The sequence below is a fragment of the Marmota flaviventris genome, chromosome 5 (genome assembly GCF_047511675.1).
Source record: "Marmota flaviventris isolate mMarFla1 chromosome 5, mMarFla1.hap1, whole genome shotgun sequence".
Lineage (NCBI taxonomy): Eukaryota > Metazoa > Chordata > Mammalia > Rodentia > Sciuridae > Marmota > Marmota flaviventris.
In genome coordinates, this window is record NC_092502.1 from 148,486,302 (window position 1) to 148,508,994 (window position 22,693).

Consider the following 22,693-nt stretch of genomic DNA (forward strand, 5'->3'; position numbering starts at 1 on the left):
GCATTGAATTACTGGACTTCCTGAAGAGTATTACATACTGCATTTTTCTTGTTTACTTACAAGGTAAACTTTAATATTAAAATAAAAATGGAATAATGATATTACAGAGTTCATTAATCTCTTTGTTAGAATTTATAGTAAACTAACAGTTATGAACTACAAAATATTTTGCTTTATATCTTATTTATGAATAATAATATATGATTAAAAAGATTTCTGGGTTAAATGACATACCCTCTGATGGAAAGAACTTCACACTGTTTTGCAAGTTTTAGTATATCAGGAATCACATTTTCTTCCTGTAGCAAATTGAGACCCCAATTTGATGAGCCAATATTTCCCTGAAAAAAAGAAAAATACTTAAAGAAAATACAAGGTTGATTATTTTAAGAGATGTGACAAGCTACCAAGAAACAAATTTAAAGCCATGAGATAGAAAAATCTGAAAAAACTCTCATATAAGAAATGTTAGAAATAAATTAATATTCTATTTATCTTAGCAAGAGAACCAGAGCCATAAAAACTAAAAGTTTAATCATTTATTCTGTCAGTGTAAAAATAATATTTAAACTGGCAGAAAATGGTTTTGGAATATTTAAAAGCAAGTTTTAAAAAAATAATTTTAATATTTTACTATTAATGGGAAACATATAAAAAAATCTAAAAATTGCGAAGATCTTACAGAAGTTTTTATTACAAACCAAGGCCCAAAGAGATGCTTTCAGTTTTTTAATTTCTTCCCATTTATCCAAATCTGGTGTGCGAACATTGTGACACAGTTCTGTAATAATATTCTGGAAAAAAAAAAATCACATAAATGTACTCCTAAGTATACTTCCTTATTGCACTGTTAAATCTAAGATTTGCTTTTAGTCATTTCTGCACATTTAAAATTCTCAAGTAATTTTATGTAAAATATCTTATTAGAAAACATTAGTGCATAGGTTCTGAGTTCATATTCTTATTAGATTGTGTGACTTTGAAAGTCAATTAACCTCTGCCCTCCTTGATGTCCTAATTTCCAAATTAGGGATTATAACAGTATGTATCTCATAAGGTTTCATGATTTAATAATCACATATAAAGTGCTCCACAAAGAACATACATATTGCGTAGTATTGTAAAAAATCATAATTATTATTTCTTTTAAATAGAAATTAATGCTTAGGTTTTATCATATTTTATAAATAATAACATTGAACAATTCATTTAAATTTTTAATAAATTTATTTTCAAATATTAATATAAGGTTATCTTCCTAACAGTCTTCATAGACATAATATAAAAACACATGAAACTATAGAGTATATTTATGCAAAAGTTTGGACTCCTGAGATTTAACACTGATACAAACTGCTAGATCATTATCATTCTCACACATACACATAAATATTTCTACAACTATTTCTTGAATAAAAGAAAAGTTATATTTATTGAAAATACCTAGTTACAAGACATACTATAAACACAGTGAATATACAAACTACACAAAGAACAAATGCTTGTCCAAACCCATTATATTCCATGAAGTATATGAGAATAGGGATGTTCACAAACAGCGATTTTCAATTTGTTGCTAACTGGCAATAACTGAATCTGTTCAGTTTAAATTCCCAATGAGAGCAGGAAAGAAACTTATTTTTTTAATATGTTTTTAAGGAGATTTTAATTTTTCCAATAAATGACAAAGGAAAGCATTTCAGCTCTTTACTGGGTTGCTTATTCTCCATAACAAGTTAGCTTTTCCAAAGGTCACACACAAAACAGAGAAATGCATGCAAGCCAGTAATATTCTTAGGGATTACAAACACAGAATACTTAAGTCAATTATAAGACAGATAACTATAAAAGCAATTAGGCCACTGCCTTTACAGCTTCAGAAAAATTTTTTCAAAGATAATATTTAGCAACATTAAGATTTTTTTTAAATATGATAATCATTTAAAATTACCTGTACTTCCAATAAATGACAGCCTGTTTTGTGGTGTACCAGTTGTCCATAAAGGTGTACAGGCAGGTAGACATGAGGACGCTGTAATCTAATATAATAAAGATCTTTAAGATAGCCATTGCTTTATTTAAATATGCTAATTAAAACATTAATAATGTACTGGATAAAATACAATTCCCCAACATATATAAAAATATGGAAGTGTGATGGCATGAAGAGTTCTCTGGAAAAATAAGAATTTACTAGGTCTCACAATATGGTGAGAGCTGGGACTAGAAAAAAGTGACTCCTATGAAACTTGAGTATGTAGAAAACTAAAAAAAAAAAAGTTCATTACATTTGGTTTTACAATTTGGTTTTAACTTTGACAATAAGGACTAATAATAAATTATTCCAGACTGGACTACATACCTTTGGTTACTCCGCCGAACATAGTTATCACCATCAATAGGCTTCCGATAAGTAGTAAGTGCTTCATTAAGTTGCTCTTCAATCAAGTCAACATATTTTGAATTATATTCCTAGAAGACAATACTTCTTAAATTGTATACAGTTTCATAATGACATTCACAAAACTTCTGTCAGGTACTTAACAAATTTTAAAAGCATGTTTATGAGAAAAATAAAAAAAATCTGTTTAGAAATTAAAAATTTTTGGAAAGAGGAGAAATGACCACACAGAACAAGTTTCAAGGTACAGTGGTGAAAAAGAAGAGTACTTCTTTCGTATCTGAGGCCAGCTTATTCAAAAAACAGACAGTAAAAACATCAAAGACATAAAAAGTAACTATAAGATAAAATGCTTTCAAAAACAATATCACTATAGACATAATTAGCAAGAGTCAAAAACACAGAAGATCCAAAGAATGGTAATACCCAATCACCATCATAATTATGTGACGGTGTCAACAAGGATTTATTTATAAGGTTTTGAGTCATGAACTATTTGTCTATATATTTACTGTAAGTCTATTTTTTTCAGTAGTGGGCAAATTTTTTTCTATAGAAGGCCAGAGAGTGAATATTTTTTGTAGGCCATATATCTGTTAACCCTACCAACTGTCATTTTAGAGAGAAAGAAGCTATAGGCAATACAGAAATAAGAATATACGCATTTTAAATAAACTTTATGAACACTGAAATATAAATTTCATAAATTTTCACTTGTCACAAAATACTACTATTCTTTTGACTTTTTTCAATCATTTAAAGATAGAAAAACTATGCTCAGAAGGTCACACTAAAACAGGCAGTGGACTCTATTTGGCTGGGAGGTGGGTCAAAATTTGCCAACCTCTGACTAATAATGATCTCAGATAAAAACTGTCTCAATAAAATAGGAGTAAACTAAAGGAAGAGTCATGTTTAACCAAATTTCTGAAACCAATCAATCTCTAATTGGTACTATGAATGATAGTATTTCTCTTAACTCTAGAAAAAATTTCATCTTAGATACTTTATTACTGTGATTACACAAGCATCTATAGGACACTTACATGTGGCTAAATGCACTAAAATCACCACAGTCCATTAAGTAACCAACCTAAAAAGTTGACAGCTACCCTAAAAGTCAGCTCTCTGAGTTAGTTGACAGACGGAACGCAAAAGTGACTTCCTCCCACCTGTCTTCAAATTTACTTTCACAGTCCTCTACACAATCTTCAAACTTTCTCACAGGAAGAGTTTTCTCTACTTTTTACAGACAACTCTCTTCACATCTGTGCTTTTGATACATTCTATTCTTTGCCAAGAATCCATTTCATCAACTATGTCCCCTTTCCTACCGTTAGTCTCTCCTCTCACTAGGTCAAAAAAATTCTAACTTCCTCACTCCTTAAAACAAAAATTAAGATGTAAACAGTCTGCCTACTTTATGACCTGCTCTAAACTACTGAAGGAAATCAAAAGTAGAAAGAGTATAATGTTCAAGCTTGGGGATCTAGGATTAATTAGCATATTCTTGTCAGCTTCAACATTTTCATTCACAAATCTTCTGATGACAGAATGTATTTCATAGGACTGTTGTGAGGACTGCATAAAATACTTAAAAAGTGCTCAGTCCAATGGTAAACAATGTTTTCTTTCCTTTCTCTAATTAGAGAGTAAATTACATTGAACTATGGTTTTATACTTTCCATTACTGCTTAAACTAAATGTTTCTACAATGCAGCACATTTACAATTTTTACTAAAACTGCTATAATAAAATTCACCAGTGATCTAATAATCTAATTTAACATCCTGCTTTACAATTTTCATCTAATGTGACTTCACTGGGCCTCTCCTCCCGAATCATCCTTTACTGATACCATTCTTTTTTTGAGGAGATGGGGTACCAAGGATTGAACCCAGGGGCACTCAGCCACTGAGCCATATCCTCAGACCTATTTTGTATTTTATTTAAATACAGGATCTCACTGAGTTACTTAGCTCCTTGTTTTTGCTGGGACTGGCTTTGAACTCGTGATGCTCCTGCCTCAGTCTCCAGAGCCACTGGGATTACAAGTATGCACCACGCTATAACCCTTCTTCCTAATAATTTCTTCCCATTGTCCCTTTCTTTCCCTATTAAGCCAGGGTGTTCTCTAGGGGAAAATGTCTTCTCTCCTTTGTGCTCTGATGCTTTCTCTAGTGACCTCATTCATTTCATGTTTTAACTACTACTATATACTGTCATCTTCTATACATATCTAAATTCCAGACCCATATTTTCAAATATATCCTGGATACCATCACTGGGTCATCCCACAGAAAACAATTCAACATATTCAAAATTCACTATCCTTTTGCTACAAACCACTTTTTGTAATCATGATCTCTTGATGATCCATTATAATTCTGTCATTAAATTAGAAACCTTGTAAGTCAAACTGGAATCCTCACTCACTTATATACAATCCATCTACAAATCCAGTCTACCTTATTTTTAAAATGCCTAGAAAATGTATCCTTGCCTATCAACCTCACTATGAAGTTTAGACACTCATCAATTCTTGCTTATACACTAGTGTCAATATTCCTAGACCTTTCCTTTGATAATCAGACTTCCATTTCTATGCTGCAACCCATCATGTTTATAAAGCACAGTTCTGACCGTGGTAACTATTTAAAGACTTACATGATTCCCCACTAGTAGAAAACTGAATCCCTTACTATGATTTAATGTAGCTTGAAAAATTCTACAAACTAGTTCTAATTTACCATTCTAGCCTCATCTTACCATTACCCACTGGTTCTAGCCCCGACTACACTGGAATATGGTTTTCTTCACAAGCTTATGAAGTTTCAATAACCTATACAGATTTATTCTGTCTCCTCTTCTTGAGTACTCTTTTTACAATTTGTTTGCCTACTTACTCCTCAAGACTATTTAAAATATCACATTCTCCATTGAGCCTGTCCAACTTTTGTTTTGCTAGTCCCTAGTGCAGAATCATTAATCTCTTCTTTGTATTCCCTTGTACACTTGCATGTGCCTTTATTATGCCCCTGCTACCTGAAAGCATCACACCAAATTTGCTAAATAATTTCCTAATTTGTCTAATATGGCAATCAATTTCATCATGTTAATAGGTTTAAATGTCTTCTATTTAAAACATAAAATTATCACGTGTTATTTCAGCTCCTTAATTCATCGATTATTGAGACTTCATACCTGAAACTGAATGCTTTAAAGTTTTAGGACTTTTCATTTCCTTTTTTTTCTTTTTTACTCATACTAGGGATTGAACCCAAAGGAACTCTCCCACTGAGCTACATTCCAAGCTCTTTTAATTTTTTCTTTTGAAAAAGGGTCTCACTTAGTTGGCCAAGTTGGCTTTAAACTTGAGATCCTCCTGCCTCCAGCCTTTGGAGTCACTGGGAACACAGGCATGCACATCGTGCCTGTCTACTTTAGTACTCTTAATAAATAAAAATCTATGAAATATGGATCAATACAGACAATGTAATAAGCTAAAACTATTTAAACAAAGGAGAGGAAAGAAATGATAAATAGTTTTAAATGATGAAAATCTAAAAATGTTTACAATGGTCTAGATTATTTTGTTCATGGGTTTTCTAAGATGCTTTAACAATTTATAATGCTACAAACAATATAATGAAGCCACAGCTAAAGAAAAGCTAGGAAGTTGTCTTATACCTTCAAGCTACCCCGTTCTTACCTGGTTTCCCTACTACCTATGACAACAAGAACTTTGTTCTGATTCATGTAAAGTAACCTCCTAAAATAAAGCTTAATTAGATGATTACATCTGCTTAACTAGAATAGTTTTCAATCTTCCTTCATTTGGAAAATTGTTTTAGTTTTAGCATAAAAGCACACATGCAAAGTTGTAGTCTGTATAAAGGACCCAAGGAATAAAAGAAATAATGGTAAAATATTGTTGACAAATTACAAGTAATACATAAAATCAAATGAATTTAAAGCAAAATTTCAATAAGATACATAAGGTCAACATTTCACTATAAAAGAAATAACTACACTTAAAAATGTCTAAATACATAGGACTAGAACTTGACTTTATATGAATATTTAAATATTTAATCTCATTAAATGTTTTAAAACATTGATGATATTTTAAAACCCTCTAAATTTACAAATGCATTTCTCAGGATGAAAACTTTATTCAATAAGAAGTTACCTTATGCCACTTTTCCAACTGTTTTGCTACATAACCTCTTTCATTCAAGTAGGAAAACCCTTTTGGAATGGAGAGAAATCTGTAAATTAAAACAAGACATAATTTAATAAAGGGTCCAGTAAAATATTTTTAAAGAGCTAAAATAACTCAAACAAAAAAATGTGATTAAAGAGATAAAGGATTTTAGGAAAAGCTACCCTTTAAAGTGAAAAGATCAACTATAATTTACCAAAATATCAATTACAAATGTTTTTTCAATCTTTGAAATACATATAAACCTAATCACAAAGACGATGTCATGAAAAGCATGAGAAAAATAGAAAACAAAACATCAAGAATAAAAATGAACAGAGTTTCAATATTAAAGAATGGGTACATTAAAATAGGTGTATTTCAGAAGATAAAAGGTAAACTCTTTCAGAGTACTGTTCCTATTCAGATTTGAATCCAGCTTTAACATACACTACCAAAGAGAAGACAACAGAAAATATAACCACAAAAGATTTACTTAAAATTTACCTTAGGAGGAGAAGCAAACCCTTGTCCCCAAGGTGAGATAAAGCTGGCTTCATCTGAATAAGAGCATGAAGATTAGCCTAAAAGAGAATATTATGTGACAAATTAACATTTATATAAAGATACCCCATTCTTTTTTCCAAAATGTATGAATTATATATTTTCATAAAACCGTCAATTAAAATCAAATATTTTAATAGAAATTCATGTCCAAGTATTTCATTATTTAAAACTGAACCTTCACCTTGTCTTCACAAGCTTCGTCAAGGATATCCAGGGCTTCAGAAGAAATTGTTTTGTTTTTATCATGTAGCTGAGTTACTAGTAACTCAATCCCCCAATTATTGAAGAATTCCACATTAGCTCTCAATAATACCCTCAAGTGTTTTGTTGCATATAACCTGCAGGCCTATAAAGATAAAAGGTTAGAAAGAATGAAATTGATAGTCTAATCCTTAACATCAATATTTATTTATTACTAGTAAAATAACATACTTTTCTTTCCATCTAAGAGCTTTATACTATTTGATTTAAAAAATATATAATGTGTATACACACACACACACACACACACACACAAATGTGGAGTTCTTCAGAGGAACTAAAATTTTAAAGTACACTGAATTCACATCCCGTATTCTTAGAATCTATAATTTTAGTTAGTCTAAAATTTACAAAGTATCTGTTATAAAAAATACAGTTTTATTGCCTATGTACTCACATCAGTAGCTGCTGTTAGGATTTTCGATAGAATGACTCTAGCTAATCCATCTCTGCTATAGTCCAAGCTAGAAACAGTCAGTTTTAGCAAGTGATCTTGGTTTTTCAAGGAGCAAAGATTTAAGAGGCTAAAAAACGGAAGAAAATAATGAAGGTTACTAGAAATTACTATACTGACTCACTAATTTAACAAATTTTTACAGCTTTATTGAAATGTAGTTGAAAAATAAAGTATATATAATTCATATATTCAGGTATACAATGTGATGACGTGATATTATATATCCCTTGTGAAATGATTACTACAATGAAATTAATTAATACATGCATCATTATAATTCCATTTTTTTATGTGTGGGTAAAGAGGTATAAATGCAAGTCAACAAATATTTTAAAATTCCTAATATCAATAAGCATTTGTAAAAGAAAACATTTAATGTCAAATATCATATAAAGCTAAGTTACAATTTATTAAAACATTTTGATTTTTAAAAATAAAACCAAACACATGTATACAGACTAAAAAGAATAACATATATTCAAATTAAAAATAAAGTTTAGGGTCAGGCTTGGTGGCATAAGCACACAATTCCAGCAGCTCAGGAGGCTGCAGAAGGAGGATCAGGAGTTCAAAGCCAATCTCAGCAAAAGCAAGGCATTAAACAACTCAGTGAGACCCTGTCTTTGAATAAGAATACAAAAACACGCTGGGGATATGGCTCAGTGGTTAAGTGCCCCTGAGTTCAATCCCTGGTACTCAAAAATAAATAAAAGTTTAGGTACATGCTATAACAAAATCTAGGGATGCTCACCACTGAAATACACTGCATTTTTCTAGCATTTTGACTCCATGAGGGTGACAAGAAAGTGTTCCAATAAATAAAAAGTAGTGTTGACTAAGAGTAGTCAATAGACCATTATTTTGAAGACTTCTTTCAGGTTTCATTCCAGATGAGGCATTGAGCCACTGAACAATATCCTTTACAAGATCTTCTAAATATCCTTGCCCATCCTACAACCAAAAAGATAAAAAATAATCAAGTACAAAAATTTAATAACAACCATGAGTTTCTAATAACAGATAATAATCACTGGGCACTTGTTGTTTTCAATCCCATTTGACACAACATTACCTATAAATGGATATATTCTCCATTTTACAAAAGAGTAAATAAAACAAATCTCATAGAGGGCAGATAACTTGTTCAAAGTCTCATTTCCAGCTAATTATTAAGTTGGAATTCAAATCTAGGTCTGATCTGGACTAATTTCTTATGTTTCTAAATATATCCTTATGTCTACCAAGAAATAAAGCCAAAACAGAGGGTGGTAATAGTGAGAGAAGAGGGACAAATTCAATTAAAAAAAAAAAAATTGCTCTGAGAATATTCAGAGTGCTTACCTCTTCAGACTCAAGAAGAAATTCTGTAAACTGGCAACCAACAACTGTGAGCTGCTTGGACTTGGCAAAATCCAAATCCAGGTTGGCATACAATTTACTGCTGGGCTTATAAAAATAAAGAAGTCTTCTTACAAACCTAAAGATCAAAATAAAATTAGCAAGAAAGTGAGAAACCAAAAAAAATTTTAGAATTTTCACCAAAGGTCATGCAGAATATATTTTGTCTCAACTACTGGGGCAAATCGTTAAAAAATTTAATAAACACATTTGGTATATTTCATCAAAAAAATCTTCAAAGTAAAGAATGTCTTTAAGGAATAAAAATTTCACAGGCAACTGAACTTATGGACATAATTTGTAATGTTTCAATAACTTTCAATACTGGGTTGGTTGTACTCTCCCTTCTAGTTTAACTCATTTTAATTTCATGCACTACAATCTAATCCAATAGTGGCAGCCAGGTCCAGGAGTTAGGAAAACAAATTTCAAAAAGACATCATATCTGTTCTCAAGGAGTATGAAAAGTTAGTACTGAGCTTCTCAATTTCAGCGTAATTTTTATGTTCTGTGTATTCCTAAGAACTTGATATAGACATTAAGTTACATATCATGAGAATGTGAACACACTGAAAAAAATGCTAATGACAACTTCTCAAATACAAAGTAAGACCCTCTTATCCAATGATACTAGTACTGGATCAGTTGGTTAGCTGAAATTCTGAAGTAAAAACACATCGAGAGAACAGCACAGTAGTCTGAAGTGTTCTATATGCTATGACCATTAGCATGTTTTACAAATGGTATGGGTTAAAGAGAGTGTTAAGACCAAGAATATATAACTCTTCAAAGTCTGACATAAGTAAAAGTAGATATTGTATATTATATTGCCCTCATTTGATACCCAGTTAAGACCACTACATGGTCAGTATTAATCCAAGTTAGGAAAATTATCTCAACAAATTCCTTTGATCCAAAACTAAGAGAATATACATAACTAGAAAAAGAATTAGCTGATGTGTTTTGATTAATTAAAATAAGACCACATATAAAATGCATGTATGTATCTATTAAAAACAAATTATTAAAATGTATGTATCTTTAAAACACTAATTACTACTTTATCCGAGTTCTTTATATAATAGTTTTTACATACCTGTGCAACTGTTCATCTTTATAGTTCCTTAGATTTACATTTGGCCACTAGAAAAAAATAACATGTTACATGTATTTATCAACTCCTAAGCACATAACTGTAATAAATTATAATTAATAATAAAGACAATCAATACTTCACCATGAAATTTCTTGTCATACCTTAAGAATGGTCCCTATAAGATTCCAATTCCATTCAAGATTCTCTTTATGTTGAAGGACTTGGCTATCTCTAAGGTTCATTAAAAGAGCTTCCTCTGTGTCCTAAAAATCACCACAAAGTAATAGGGATAATTAAGGCCAACTGTCTTCACATCAGAAAACTAAGTTCAAATTTTAAAAATAAAAAGAATTTTTTTCATTAAAGAAGAGATCCTCAAAGTTTTTAATCTTAAAAAGTTATGAATATCCAGTTCTAAACTGTCTAGTCATTGTAAAACTAGAAATCTGAAATTCATTTTTACAAATGAAATAGCAAAACGTTTAGTAAGTACAGGTATACTAAACTTCAGGGGTTAAGAATTAGCCAGTACCTTAAGAACAAATATATCTTTCTGAACTCGAAGATACTGATCCCGTTTCTGATGTGTTGCCATGGCTTTTTGAATTATGTGATCTAAATGAAGGCTGTAGGGCTTAGGTCCTCGTTTCTTCATTTCATGGAAGCGTTTTAAACAGTTCAGTGCTGCACTGGCTCGCCTAACAAGAAAAATCAATTAATGCTGCAGGAAGATAGGCATATTTTTAAAGCAATCATTTTGATAACTGTTATAGTTTGGATATCCACTTGAAAGTGATTTTAGGGTTACCTAAAAACCTCACGAAGGCTTGCTCCCCAATGCACTAATAGTTGGAGGTGAGGCTTTTAAGAAATGAGTGGATCACAAGAGCTCCAAACTGATCACTGGATTTATTCATTTGATGGACTAATACTCTGAATGAACTATTGAGAGGCCATGGAAACTACAGGCGGTGGGACCTATTTGGAGGAAATAGGTCACTGAGAGCATGTTCTGAAAGGGTATTTCCTGCGCATGGCTCCCAGAGTCTCTATTTGTGTTTCCTTGCTGCCATGAGCTTAGTAGCTTTCCTCTGCCATGCCCTTCCTTCATGATGTTCTGTCTCATCTCAGCCCAAAGCAATGGAGGCAGTAGACAATAGACAGAAACCTCTATTAACTGGGCGCACAAAATCCTCTTCCAAGTTGTCTTTCTCAGGTATTTTTCACAGTAACAAGAAACTGACTCATTAAAACTTGCATAATTCAGGGATAGGTTATTGGTAAAAGTGTGAAATACTAGGTCAAATTTGAAACACAAAAGATTGACTTATATAAAGAAACACTGATTACTTAGACTCAAACATGTACTTATTAATCTCTTCTTCTGAGGTGATAGGCCCCTCTTACATAATGGTTTTAAGACTTCCTTTTGCAAAGTCAAAAATTTAGTTTTCTATATTTTCTTATAAAAGTTTTAAAACTTTTGTTTTTTATGTATAAGTCCTTAATCCACTTTACAGTGATTTTTTTGCTTATTGGGTGAGGATGCAATATAATTTCACTGTATTTAATATAATAAATGATCCAGTAAATCAAGTGAACAGTCTCTATTTTCTGTATTTATTTGTAATTATACATAGTATCTTTGTAACCATAATTTGATCTATAGTATAGGTCTACCAAATTTTAAGAAAGCACATTTTTCCATAATGAAACTACATTGTGTACAACCAGAGAAATGAAAAGTTGTGCTCCATTTATGTACAATGAATCAAAATGCATTCTGTTGTCATGTATAACTAATTTGAACAACAACAACAAAAAGACAGCTATATTTTCAGATTGCTGCTATCTCTTAAGAATGTAATCTTTAGTCCCTAAGGAGTTTTCTATTCTGATTGGTTATTTTACTTAATAATATGTTCCCCTGATAACATCTAAATTGGCACAGCATCTTCAGAAAAATATAAATGCAAATGAGTTTTCTATATAAAGTCAAAAGAACACCATGAACACTTTGAAAGGTACCATTACTGACATTAGCCTAAAGTCAGAGCCGAGATCATCCTTAATGTTTACAATACAGTTATAACATAACTTCAGTTTACTAAGTAATAGTATTTTCATTGACAAAATTAATAGTTTATTATTTATTTATAGAAAGGTCCATGTGTACTTTTATATTAATACAGCTAAACTAATTAAACTTCTGAAGAATGTATTATAACTATTAATACAAATCTATAGTCTGACTAGCTAATGAACTACATTTCACTATTATCAAGAAAAAATATCTACATTTAATAACAAAACACATAAAGACATACCTATTAGACATATCTTCACCAAAAATTTAAAGTAAAAATCCTATTAGCACTTCCCATTTAGATCCTGTACCTTTTATACTATTACTAGCACTAAAATTCCAATACAGCTGTCGTTATATCACCATTCTATTTGCAATATCTCTTTCTATATTAAGAGGTCAATTGACTGCTATGCTTGTAATAGGGGATACTAAATTTCAACATTTTTAACCACACAAGTAAAAGAGTATACTGGTAGACTTTGTGATTTAAAAATTTGAAATAATTCATATACATTTTAAAAAGAGCTTAAATTGCTGCTTGAAACATAAAATAACTGAAAAAATTCTCAAATAACATCATGTGGTAATAAGTTCCATATCTAGAAATATAAGGGAAAAAAGGTGATTTTACTACACTATTAATACTTTGTATTTTAAAATACAAATTATTAAATATTTGAGAACTATTATTAAATATTTACCCCATATTTATAAGGCTTCTCTAAAGAAATCCAAACATAACCTACCTATACCACATTTTTTAAACAAAAGAACAGAAGGTAACCTAAGTGAAGATTAAATATACCAAACATAAGCTTTGCAGGAGCTCTGATACTTACAGTCTCTTTTCCTTGGGGATATCAAAGGATGCAGCCATATTCATCAGAGTTGGCAAGCAGTGCAAATGATGGCTATGTGAATGCGGAAGAATTGTGTTTGCCTGAAATAAAACACGAGATTTTTGGAAAAAGAAATAGTTTACATTATAAGTTACATGCAGATACTATATTCAAAACCATTGAAAACTATAAGGTTTTTAATTAAATTAACATAATTATTTTCGAAATACTTATCATTTTATCTTATCTACTTTTATTAACAATGAAATACAAAAATATACAGAAAAATATTAATAAAATAACTGATTTTCATTGATTCTTTATTAAATTATGGCTTTTAAGTGGTAGTCAATTAAACTCCATTCTTAAGTGATCTGAAAGGACTATATATCAAAAAATTTTAGAACTGTACTTAATTTATGTTAAAAATAACATTTAAAATGCTACATGCAATATCAAAACTTATGAGTTGACTTCTTAAGTTTTATTTATTTATTTTTTTAAAATTTTTTTTTATTTTTTATTTTTTATTCTTGGTTGTTCAAAACATTACAAATTTCTTGATATATCATATTTCACACTTTGATTCAAGTGGGTTATGAACTCCCATTTTTACCCCATATACAGATTGCAGAATTACATCAGTTACACATCCATTGATTTACATATTGCCATACTAGTGTCTGCTGTGTTCTGCTGCCTTTCCTATCCTCTACTATCCCCCCTCCCCTCCCCTCCCCTCCCCTCTTCTCTCTCTACCCCCTCTACTGTCATTCATTTCTCCCCCTTGTATTATTTTTCCCTTTCCCCTCACTTCCTCTTGTATGTACTTTCGTATAACCCTGAGGGTCTCCTTCCATTTCCATGCAATTTCCCCTTCTCTCTCCCTTTCCCTTCCACCTCTCATCCCTGTTTAATGTTAATCTTCTTCTCCTGCTCTTCGTCCCTACTCTGTTCTTAGTTACTTTCCTTATATCAAAGAAGACATTTGGCATTTGTTTTTTAGGGATTGGCTAGCTTCACTTAGCATAATCTGCTCTAATGCCATCCATTTCCCTGCAAATTCTATGATTTTGTCATTTTTTAATGCAGAGTAATACTCCATTGTGTATAAATGCCACATTTTTTTTATCCATTCGTCTATTGAAGGGCATCTAGGTTGGTTCCACAGTCTTGCTATTGTGAATTGTGCTGCTATGAACATCGATGTAGCAGTGTCCCTGTAGCATGCTCTTTTTAGGTCTTTAGGGAATAGACCAAGAAGGGGAATAGCTGGGTCAAATGGTGGCTCCATTCCCAGCTTTCCAAGAAATCTCCATACTGCTTTCCAAATTGGCTGCACCAATTTGCAGTCCCACCAGGAATGTACAAGTGTACCCTTTTCCCCACATCCTTGCCAGCACTTGTTGTTGTTTGACTTCATAATGGCTGCCAATCTTACTGGAGTGAGATGGTATCTTAGGGTGGTGACTTCTTAAGTTTTAAATAACACTTCTCAGAATAGGTTTGTCTCAATCGTTAAATAAGAAACTTACGAACTTCTGCTTTCCAAACAAAATCTCACACCCAACCTGCTTTCTAGCAATGAGGATAGGTAAGTTAATTAAATATGGAAGAGAAAAGATGTAAGAATGATACAGAATGAACTAGTACTGCTATATTTAAAACTAGCCAGCTTTTATATTTCAAGAGAATCACAGAATTCTGGAATATGACCAAAAGGAAAGAGATAAAATTTATAAAAGCAAATAATTCTGGATATTGATTCCTTACAGGAAATGATTTCATAAGAAATAGTATTTAATTCTTTCATAGTTTGAAGGAGAAGAAAACAAGTAGCTAAATAATTCACTGATCAAAAAAGAAAAAAAAAAGAATATTAACCTCTGTTTAATTCTCTTTTGTTTTACTCACATACATAGGCTAGTTGCTATGGGGAAAAAATGTGGCAGCAGAGAGGAAACAAGGGAACACAAGCCAAAACAAAACAAATCTCTGCCAATAAAAGCAAGTCATAATTTTTAAAAGATTTGTCACTGGATCACTTTTGTGATGAATTTGAAGTGATTCTTTTTAATTACTATTTTACTAAGGGGTGGGTGACCTAGAAATACAAATTAATATTATATATAGCATGCAAATGAGCAGAGTTCCCTCCTTGCTTAATTTGTTGAAAGAATGATCATATTATTTTTCTAGCTTCTAATAATACATAGCAGTAGTAGTAGTAGTACTAGTGGTAGCTAGTATCAGAAAATCATAGTGCCTCCCAGCCCCAACTAAAAGGATTCTCTGAATCTCAGATTATAAATTTACCAGAAACACTGATGTCCAAACAAGGAAATTATAGAATATTTTTGCAAAAAGGATTCTAAAATTCAGGCATTGGCTATAATGTACTGATTACATTTCTACATGACTGAAATAATATTTATAGATTTTTAATTTCAATTTCTTGCTTTTTGGGTAGGAAATCTTTCTGAAAGCAACCTAGTTTTTTAAAGGACTAAAATATCCATATCAAAAATGAGTATAAAAATATTAACATTCAGTACTTGGTATTTTCTATATTTGTTCCATTTATAAAATCAGGTGATATACTTTATTTTTTGAGTTAATATAAAGCAAATGATTGATTTTATAAATTATAATATTAAAAGTATGAAACATCGAGCTAGGGTTGTGGCTCAGTGGTAGAGTGCTTGCTTAGCAAGTGTGAGGCCCTGGGTTCGATTCTCAGAACCGCATATAAAAAAAGGCCCATTAACAACTAAAACAAAAGTATATTTAAAAAAAAAGAATGAACTATATAATCAGAAGTTGCTAAACTTACCATATGTAAAAGCTCTCCTAGAAGGATGGTAGCTCTAACTGAGATATGATCATCACTGTTTGTTATCACTTCGACCAAACCCTATGAAAATTAAAATACTTTTGTAAATTAATATACATGAACATATTCATGCATCAGATGTGCTTTTCACTCGGAAAGAATTCTGGTACAAAAAATAAAATAAACAAAATAGAATAAAATAAGTGTCTAAGTCTTACTTCTAAAAGTCCATTACGAATAAATGCAGAGAGTACCAACGCCAAATAATTATCCATGAGATCTGGCCTGGACAAAAAACAGCATAGAATTAATTTAAAGAATGTTTCATATACTACACAGTCTTATATAAAAACAGTAGTAGTAATAAGTTTATATTTAAATTCTACCTGGATCTGGCACGATGAGGAAGAATGGTTTTTGCCTCAGCTGCTACAAAGCCATCTGAAAGCCTCCAACTGTCTTGGAATCTTCCTGGATCTGAAGTTGTTAAAATGACATAGTTAAAGAAGATTAGATAACACTGAAGTACTTCAGGTAACTGTAGAATCATCAGTCAACCAGACTATATCAAGAATTTCAAGGAGTTCTCTGGTTAAGAAATAATACACTCAAAAAGATATACCAAAAAAACTATTTATGTAAAGTGTGAACACCTAACTTCCTTTATTTTGGAACTTAGTTGTCATTTGGCTAAAATAAGATAAAAATTAGATAATCTAAGAATTACATAGGTTTCTGTCTTTTTTAAAAAAAAAATTTCTCGGCCTATCTTTCTATTAAGTTCATTGCTCACTTATAAGAGATAGGATGGTAAAGAAGAAATTAAAAATTTCGTGGTTTTAGGAATCTGAGGTTTCATTTTTATGTTATTTTCTAGCCACAATTGTGCACTAACAAAAAAAATCATGTTCAATATTAGTATTTCACCTTTTAGGTATTTCGTCTCCATTAGATAAGTCACTTTAAAGATTACAATAAATAGGTACAAATGCTCTTCAATACTTACCTACACTGAGAAGTGCTTCTATAAACTCCTCTGTTACAGCAGGTAGAGGAAGACGAAATATATCATAAAGCACTTCAAGTAGACCTCGCTATAAGAGCAAACAAGTATGGTTACTTATTTTTATGAAATAAATCTTTATTCAAAGACTTAAAAAAATCCTGTTCACAGAATTAAAAAAAAATAAATAAAAACAGAACTATTGTTATTTTGGAAAATTAGTGTATCAAGCCTATATTAGAGACGTGATAACTACTGAATTCTTACTACATTCATCATTTAAACTTTTCAAAAAAAATCTTTCCCTATTGTACAATGAAAACAGATTCCATGTTCTTTCCCACCTATAGGGCAAGAAGTTAACTGATGGGCTGGTGTGTGGTTCAGTGGTGAGCACTTGCTTAGCCCTGGGTTTGAGTTATGATGACGACAACAACAACAAAGAAGAAGAAAAAAAAAGAAAGAAAGAAAAGAAAAAGAAAAAAAATTAACCAAATAACCCCACTTTTTGGTTCCTTGCTCAGAGATTTCTCCATTTACAATCATATCTTTTCATTTTTATTATCTAAATGCTTTTTATTTCATAGTTTAAACAAGGCACAACTGAACAAAATTTTCTAATATTTTCCAATTCCAGGTTTGGTTCATACAAAGAAAAAAAAAAGAAAGAGGCAAAAAGAAGGAATAAAATAAAAAAATCAAAACAAAAACATTTTAAGAGGAAATGAAAGGAATCATTTGAGTTAATTATTTTCTCTTCTAAATTCAATGTGCTTTTAGCTGTTTAATACAAATTCCCTACAAGTCAATAATTTACAGATATGTCAAATAAATCAATATATAAACAACTCAATTTCAATCGAAATCACCATCTTCAAAATAAAAACTCATAGTATAAATACCTAATATAAATTTCAAGGCAGATAAATACACATTTGCTTTTTGCTAAATGTATTTCTGTAGTGTTTGAACATTTTATAATAAGAATACCTTTTTATTTGCTTTCATTATTAATGAATAAAGCATAATTAAATATCAATTTTTAATGTAATCATCATTCCTAACAGTAGTATTTTCAGTGATTGCTATGGTACTTAGGGTTTAACTAAGTATTAAATACTCATGTATTTTTAAAATGCTCTATGATACAAATTAACAGTGAGGAAAAAATATCACCTGAAATAAAAAAAAAATAATAATCAATTTCCTCTATTAAAGGTCCAGGAATAAAACAATCACAATAACTTTTACCAACCCTTATTTCCATATTTGGTATGCAAAGTACTCCAATTAGAGACTGGATTCCAGAGTTTCCAGGTTTACATAAATTAATAATACCTAAGGATGATAAAAAGAAAAAAATCAGACATAAATTTCAAAAATAATCCTATAGTGATGTGTCTTAACAAAATATGCAACATTTTTCCAAGTTAAATTATACTATTATAATTAAAACCATGTAAGTGAAATCCACTATAATCATTCTGTTATTTCCCTACTAATTAGAGACTACCAATAACTTTGTACACTTAAATTCCTTCTTCAATTTCTTTTTCATATCCAGAAATTGATAAAAGTCCTGTTGGCTGAGGACTCCTTCTTTGGGAGTAAGACCTTAGGAGAGAATAAGACAATATTGTCTGTCTCTATTTAATATGCCCCAGTCTAAAGTCAAAAACTGTATGACATTTGTTAAAGTTTAATTCTAAAATCTATTGAATAAACAGAAGAGTGTAAGCAACAGTTTACATAATATGAATAAAAAGTTTTAAGTTACAGAACTAAAACAATTCTGAACAAATTAAAATTATTTATCACAAAAGATATGTAGGAGCCAGCATGCTGGCACAGGCCTGAAATCCCAGCAAATTGGGAGGCTGAGGCAGGAGGATTGCAAATTTGAGGCCAGCCTCAGCAACTCAGTAAGGCCCTAGGCAACTAAGGGTAACTCTATAACTCTATCTCAAAATAAAAAAAATAAAAAGGGTTGGGTGTGGCTCAGGGTTTGAGCACCACTGTGTTCAATTCCTGGTACCACAAAAAAAAATTAAAAAGTGGGGGCTGGGGATGTGGCTCAAGCGGTAGCGCGCTTGCCTGGCATGCGTGCGGCTCGGGTTCGATCCTCAGCACCACATACAAACAAAGATGTTGTGTCTTTCGAAAACTAAAAAAAAATAAATAAATTTAAAAAAAAAAAAAATTAAAAAGTGACCAGCCAACAAATGCTGATCATTAGTCATCAGAGAAATTCAAGTAAGATAGTACTTGTTATGGTTTGGATGTGAGGTGTCTCCTCAAAAGCTTACATTGAAGAGGATGCAGGAAGGGTCACAGGAGAAATAAATGGCTTGTAAGTGTCTTGTCCCAATCAGTGAATTAATCCCCTCAGGGATTAACTAAGTGGTAATTGAAGGGGTAGGGTGTGGCTGGAGGAGGCTGGAATTGGGGCATGGCTTTGGGGTATATATTTTATCTGGCAAGTGGAGACCTCTCCCTCTGCTTTCTGATTATCATGTGAACTACTTCCCTCTGCCACATTCTCCTGCCATGATGTTCTGCCTTACCTCAAGCCCTGAGGAATGGAACCTGCTGTCTGTGGATTGAGACCTCTGAAATCATGAGCCTCCAAATAAACTTTTCTTCCTCTATGATTGTTCTAGTCTGATCCTTTGGTCATACCAGTGAAAAAGCTGACTGAAACAGTACTACACACCTACTTACTAAACTTGCTAAAATTAAAGATAATACCACATGATAATGAGGATGCCAAGCAACTGCAACTCATAAATATCACTAATGGGAATATAAAACAGTATTTTATACTGAAGAGCTAATAGTGTACATGCTAAAATATTTAGACATGAAAAGTATTTAAGATGGACTGATGAAGGCACAGAGGAATGAAAACAGACATGTAATAAAACAAATACATGGAATGCATACATGTGTGATCACCGTAAAATTAAAAAAAAAAAATTTCAAGTTTTTTGTAATAAAATAAAACATGTTTTGGAAAAAGTCATATAGGATTGTAAAGTTCCCTGTAACTTCTAGTTAAGCATATACACATTGAATATCTTTTATCTGAAATACTTAGAATCAGAAGGGTTTCAGATTTTAGAAATATTTGGACTTCTGAATATTTACATATATTTAATGAAGTATCTTAGATATGAGACTCAAGTCTAATCATGAAATTCATTTGTTTTATTCACATAGCATGAAGGTCATTTAATATGGTATTCTTAGTATACTATTGTTTTGACTTTGACTCATCACATGAGGACAGTTATGAAATGTTCCACTTGTGGTGTCATGTAGGTACTCAAAATCTTTGGGTTGTGGGGCACTTCCGACTTTGTGTTAAGGATGTTCAATCTTAATGTACATGTTTATGAATAATCTATATGTTCTCTTTGGATTCAGAATCAAAATTCAAATTAAAACATAATGTGTAAAATTATTTGTTTAAATCATCAACATGGTATTTCTCAAACTCTAAGAGATGATAAAGGATAATGATTTAACTACAAAAAAAACAAAGTTATACTGAGTTTTGGAGTAAGACAAAGTTAAGCTTGGCAGGATGACTGAGTTGGTTTCTATGTTGAATGTGTCTGCCAAAGGTTCATGTGTCAGAAACCTAATCCCCAACTTTATATTGAGTATCTGGAGGCAGGGTCTTTGTGAGGTAATTAGGATTACTATGAGGTTACGATGGTGAAGTCCCACAATGACTTTATGAGAAGAGGAAGAGAGACCCATGTTAGCACACTCACTGTCTCACAATGTGATGGCAATACCATGCTCTTGGAATTCTCAGTCTTCAGAAATGGTGAACTAAATAAACCTCAACTTTTTTACATATTACTCAGTCTCAGTATTTTGTTATAGCAACAGAAAACAAGTTAAAATAAATATAAAAAATATATATAACTATTAGATCCTTATAAAATCCTATATCTATAAATATAAAGGCAATGAAAATAGGCAGCTTTGAAAAATAGCAAGGCACAGCTTTTTACCAAGGTATTTAGAGGACAGAAGTCCCTGGAAATATACTGGTAAAGGGCTAAATCTATGGCTGGAATAAACATTTGGATGGAAAAAATATTTTTGTCAGGTACAGTTACTGAAGTACATAGAAATGTTTAGGTAAATTGCTTAATTCCTTTCTAGGCTATTACATCAATTATTCTATGAAACCAAGAAGGAAGAGGTAATTGTTAATAGAAAATAATGCAATGGTGGTATTATTTCATGAAAAAACATTTGCCTTTTATTCCACAGAAATTGGTAAAATGCCTATTCTCAAACTTCTTAAAGAACTTATTTGGATATTTATAACATGACATTATTATTTATTATTATTTTTAAATATATGGCAGCAGAATGCATTACAATTCTTATTACATATATAGAACACAATTTTTCGTGTCTGATTGTATACACAGTATATTCACACCAATTTGTGTCTTCATATCTGTACTTTGGATAATAATGATCATTACATTCCACCATCATTAATTACCCCATGCTCCCTCTCTCTCCCTCCAATACCTCTGGCCCTATCTAGAGTTCATCTATTTCTCCCATGCTCCCTCTCCCTATCCCACTATGAATCAGCCTCCTTATATCAAAGAAAACATTCGGCATTTGTTTTTTTGGGATTGGCTAACTTCACTTGACATTATCTTCTCTAATTCCATCCATTTACCTGCAAATGCCATGATTGCATTCTCTTTTATTGCTAAGTAATATTCCATTTTGTATATATGCCACATATTTTTATCCATTCATCTATTGAAGGGCGTCTAGGTTGGTTCCACAGTTTAGCTATTATAAATTGTCTCAGAAGATGATGTACAATCAATCAACAAATACATGAAAAAATGTTCACCATCACTACCAATTAGAGAAATGCAAATCAAAACCATTCTAAGATTTCATCTCACTCCAATCAGAATGGCAGCTATTATGCATACAAATAACAATAAGTGTTGGGGAGGATGCGTGGGGGGAGGGGATGGTACTCATACACTCCTGTGGGACTGTAAATTGGTGCAGCCAATATGGAAAGCAGTATTGAGATTTCTTGGAAAATTGGGAATGGGACCACCATTTGACCCAGCTATCCCTCTCCTGGGTCTATACCCAAATGACTACATTATTTTTAAGTAACAAATTTTAGTTACATATCTAGCTAACAAGAAAGTTTTGCTTTTTTGAGGGGTGTGTGTTTTGATGAGTGGGTAATACACCATGCTTAATTTTTCTTGAATTGCCTCTTAATTTTTCTTGAACTAGCACAGTGACTTAATAAAAAGTTAATATATATGTATACTGAATAAAAACTAGTTGTTTCCTATTCACTATTACCAATTTTCCCCACTATATTTTAATTATTTTATATGAATTCTTTGGTTCTAATAACAATGTGTAAAGTAAGACAACATTAAAATTTAAATCAGATGCAGCAATAATAACTTAACTTTTGAAAAACCAGTCAAGTTTCTCTTCTTGGATGTTACGGACTAGTAATGTG

At 31.4% G+C, this 22,693-nt stretch overlaps 1 protein-coding gene across 3 annotated transcripts in view; it reads right to left on the reverse strand.

The window, feature by feature from the left end:
* Window positions 1–22,693, reverse strand: part of Rictor (RPTOR independent companion of MTOR complex 2) — a 107,727-nt gene that overhangs the window by 18,488 nt on the left and 66,546 nt on the right. For all 3 annotated transcript variants that reach the window (XM_071612686.1, XM_027936207.2, XM_071612685.1), the window contains 19 exons: window positions 18,404–18,486; window positions 17,152–17,239; window positions 16,532–16,622; window positions 16,364–16,430; window positions 16,146–16,226; window positions 13,313–13,413; window positions 10,917–11,082; window positions 10,546–10,647; window positions 10,385–10,431; window positions 9,232–9,367; window positions 8,642–8,841; window positions 7,831–7,957; window positions 7,354–7,518; window positions 7,113–7,189; window positions 6,594–6,672; window positions 2,363–2,472; window positions 1,952–2,039; window positions 702–794; window positions 235–341 (listed from right to left, as the gene is read on the reverse strand). In XM_071612686.1, coding sequence (XP_071468787.1) covers window positions 235–341; window positions 702–794; window positions 1,952–2,039; window positions 2,363–2,472; window positions 6,594–6,672; window positions 7,113–7,189; window positions 7,354–7,518; window positions 7,831–7,957; window positions 8,642–8,841; window positions 9,232–9,367; window positions 10,385–10,431; window positions 10,546–10,647; window positions 10,917–11,082; window positions 13,313–13,413; window positions 16,146–16,226; window positions 16,364–16,430; window positions 16,532–16,622; window positions 17,152–17,239; window positions 18,404–18,486 — 2,008 coding nt within the window. The remainder of the gene's footprint in view (window positions 1–234; window positions 342–701; window positions 795–1,951; window positions 2,040–2,362; window positions 2,473–6,593; window positions 6,673–7,112; window positions 7,190–7,353; window positions 7,519–7,830; window positions 7,958–8,641; window positions 8,842–9,231; window positions 9,368–10,384; window positions 10,432–10,545; window positions 10,648–10,916; window positions 11,083–13,312; window positions 13,414–16,145; window positions 16,227–16,363; window positions 16,431–16,531; window positions 16,623–17,151; window positions 17,240–18,403; window positions 18,487–22,693) is intronic.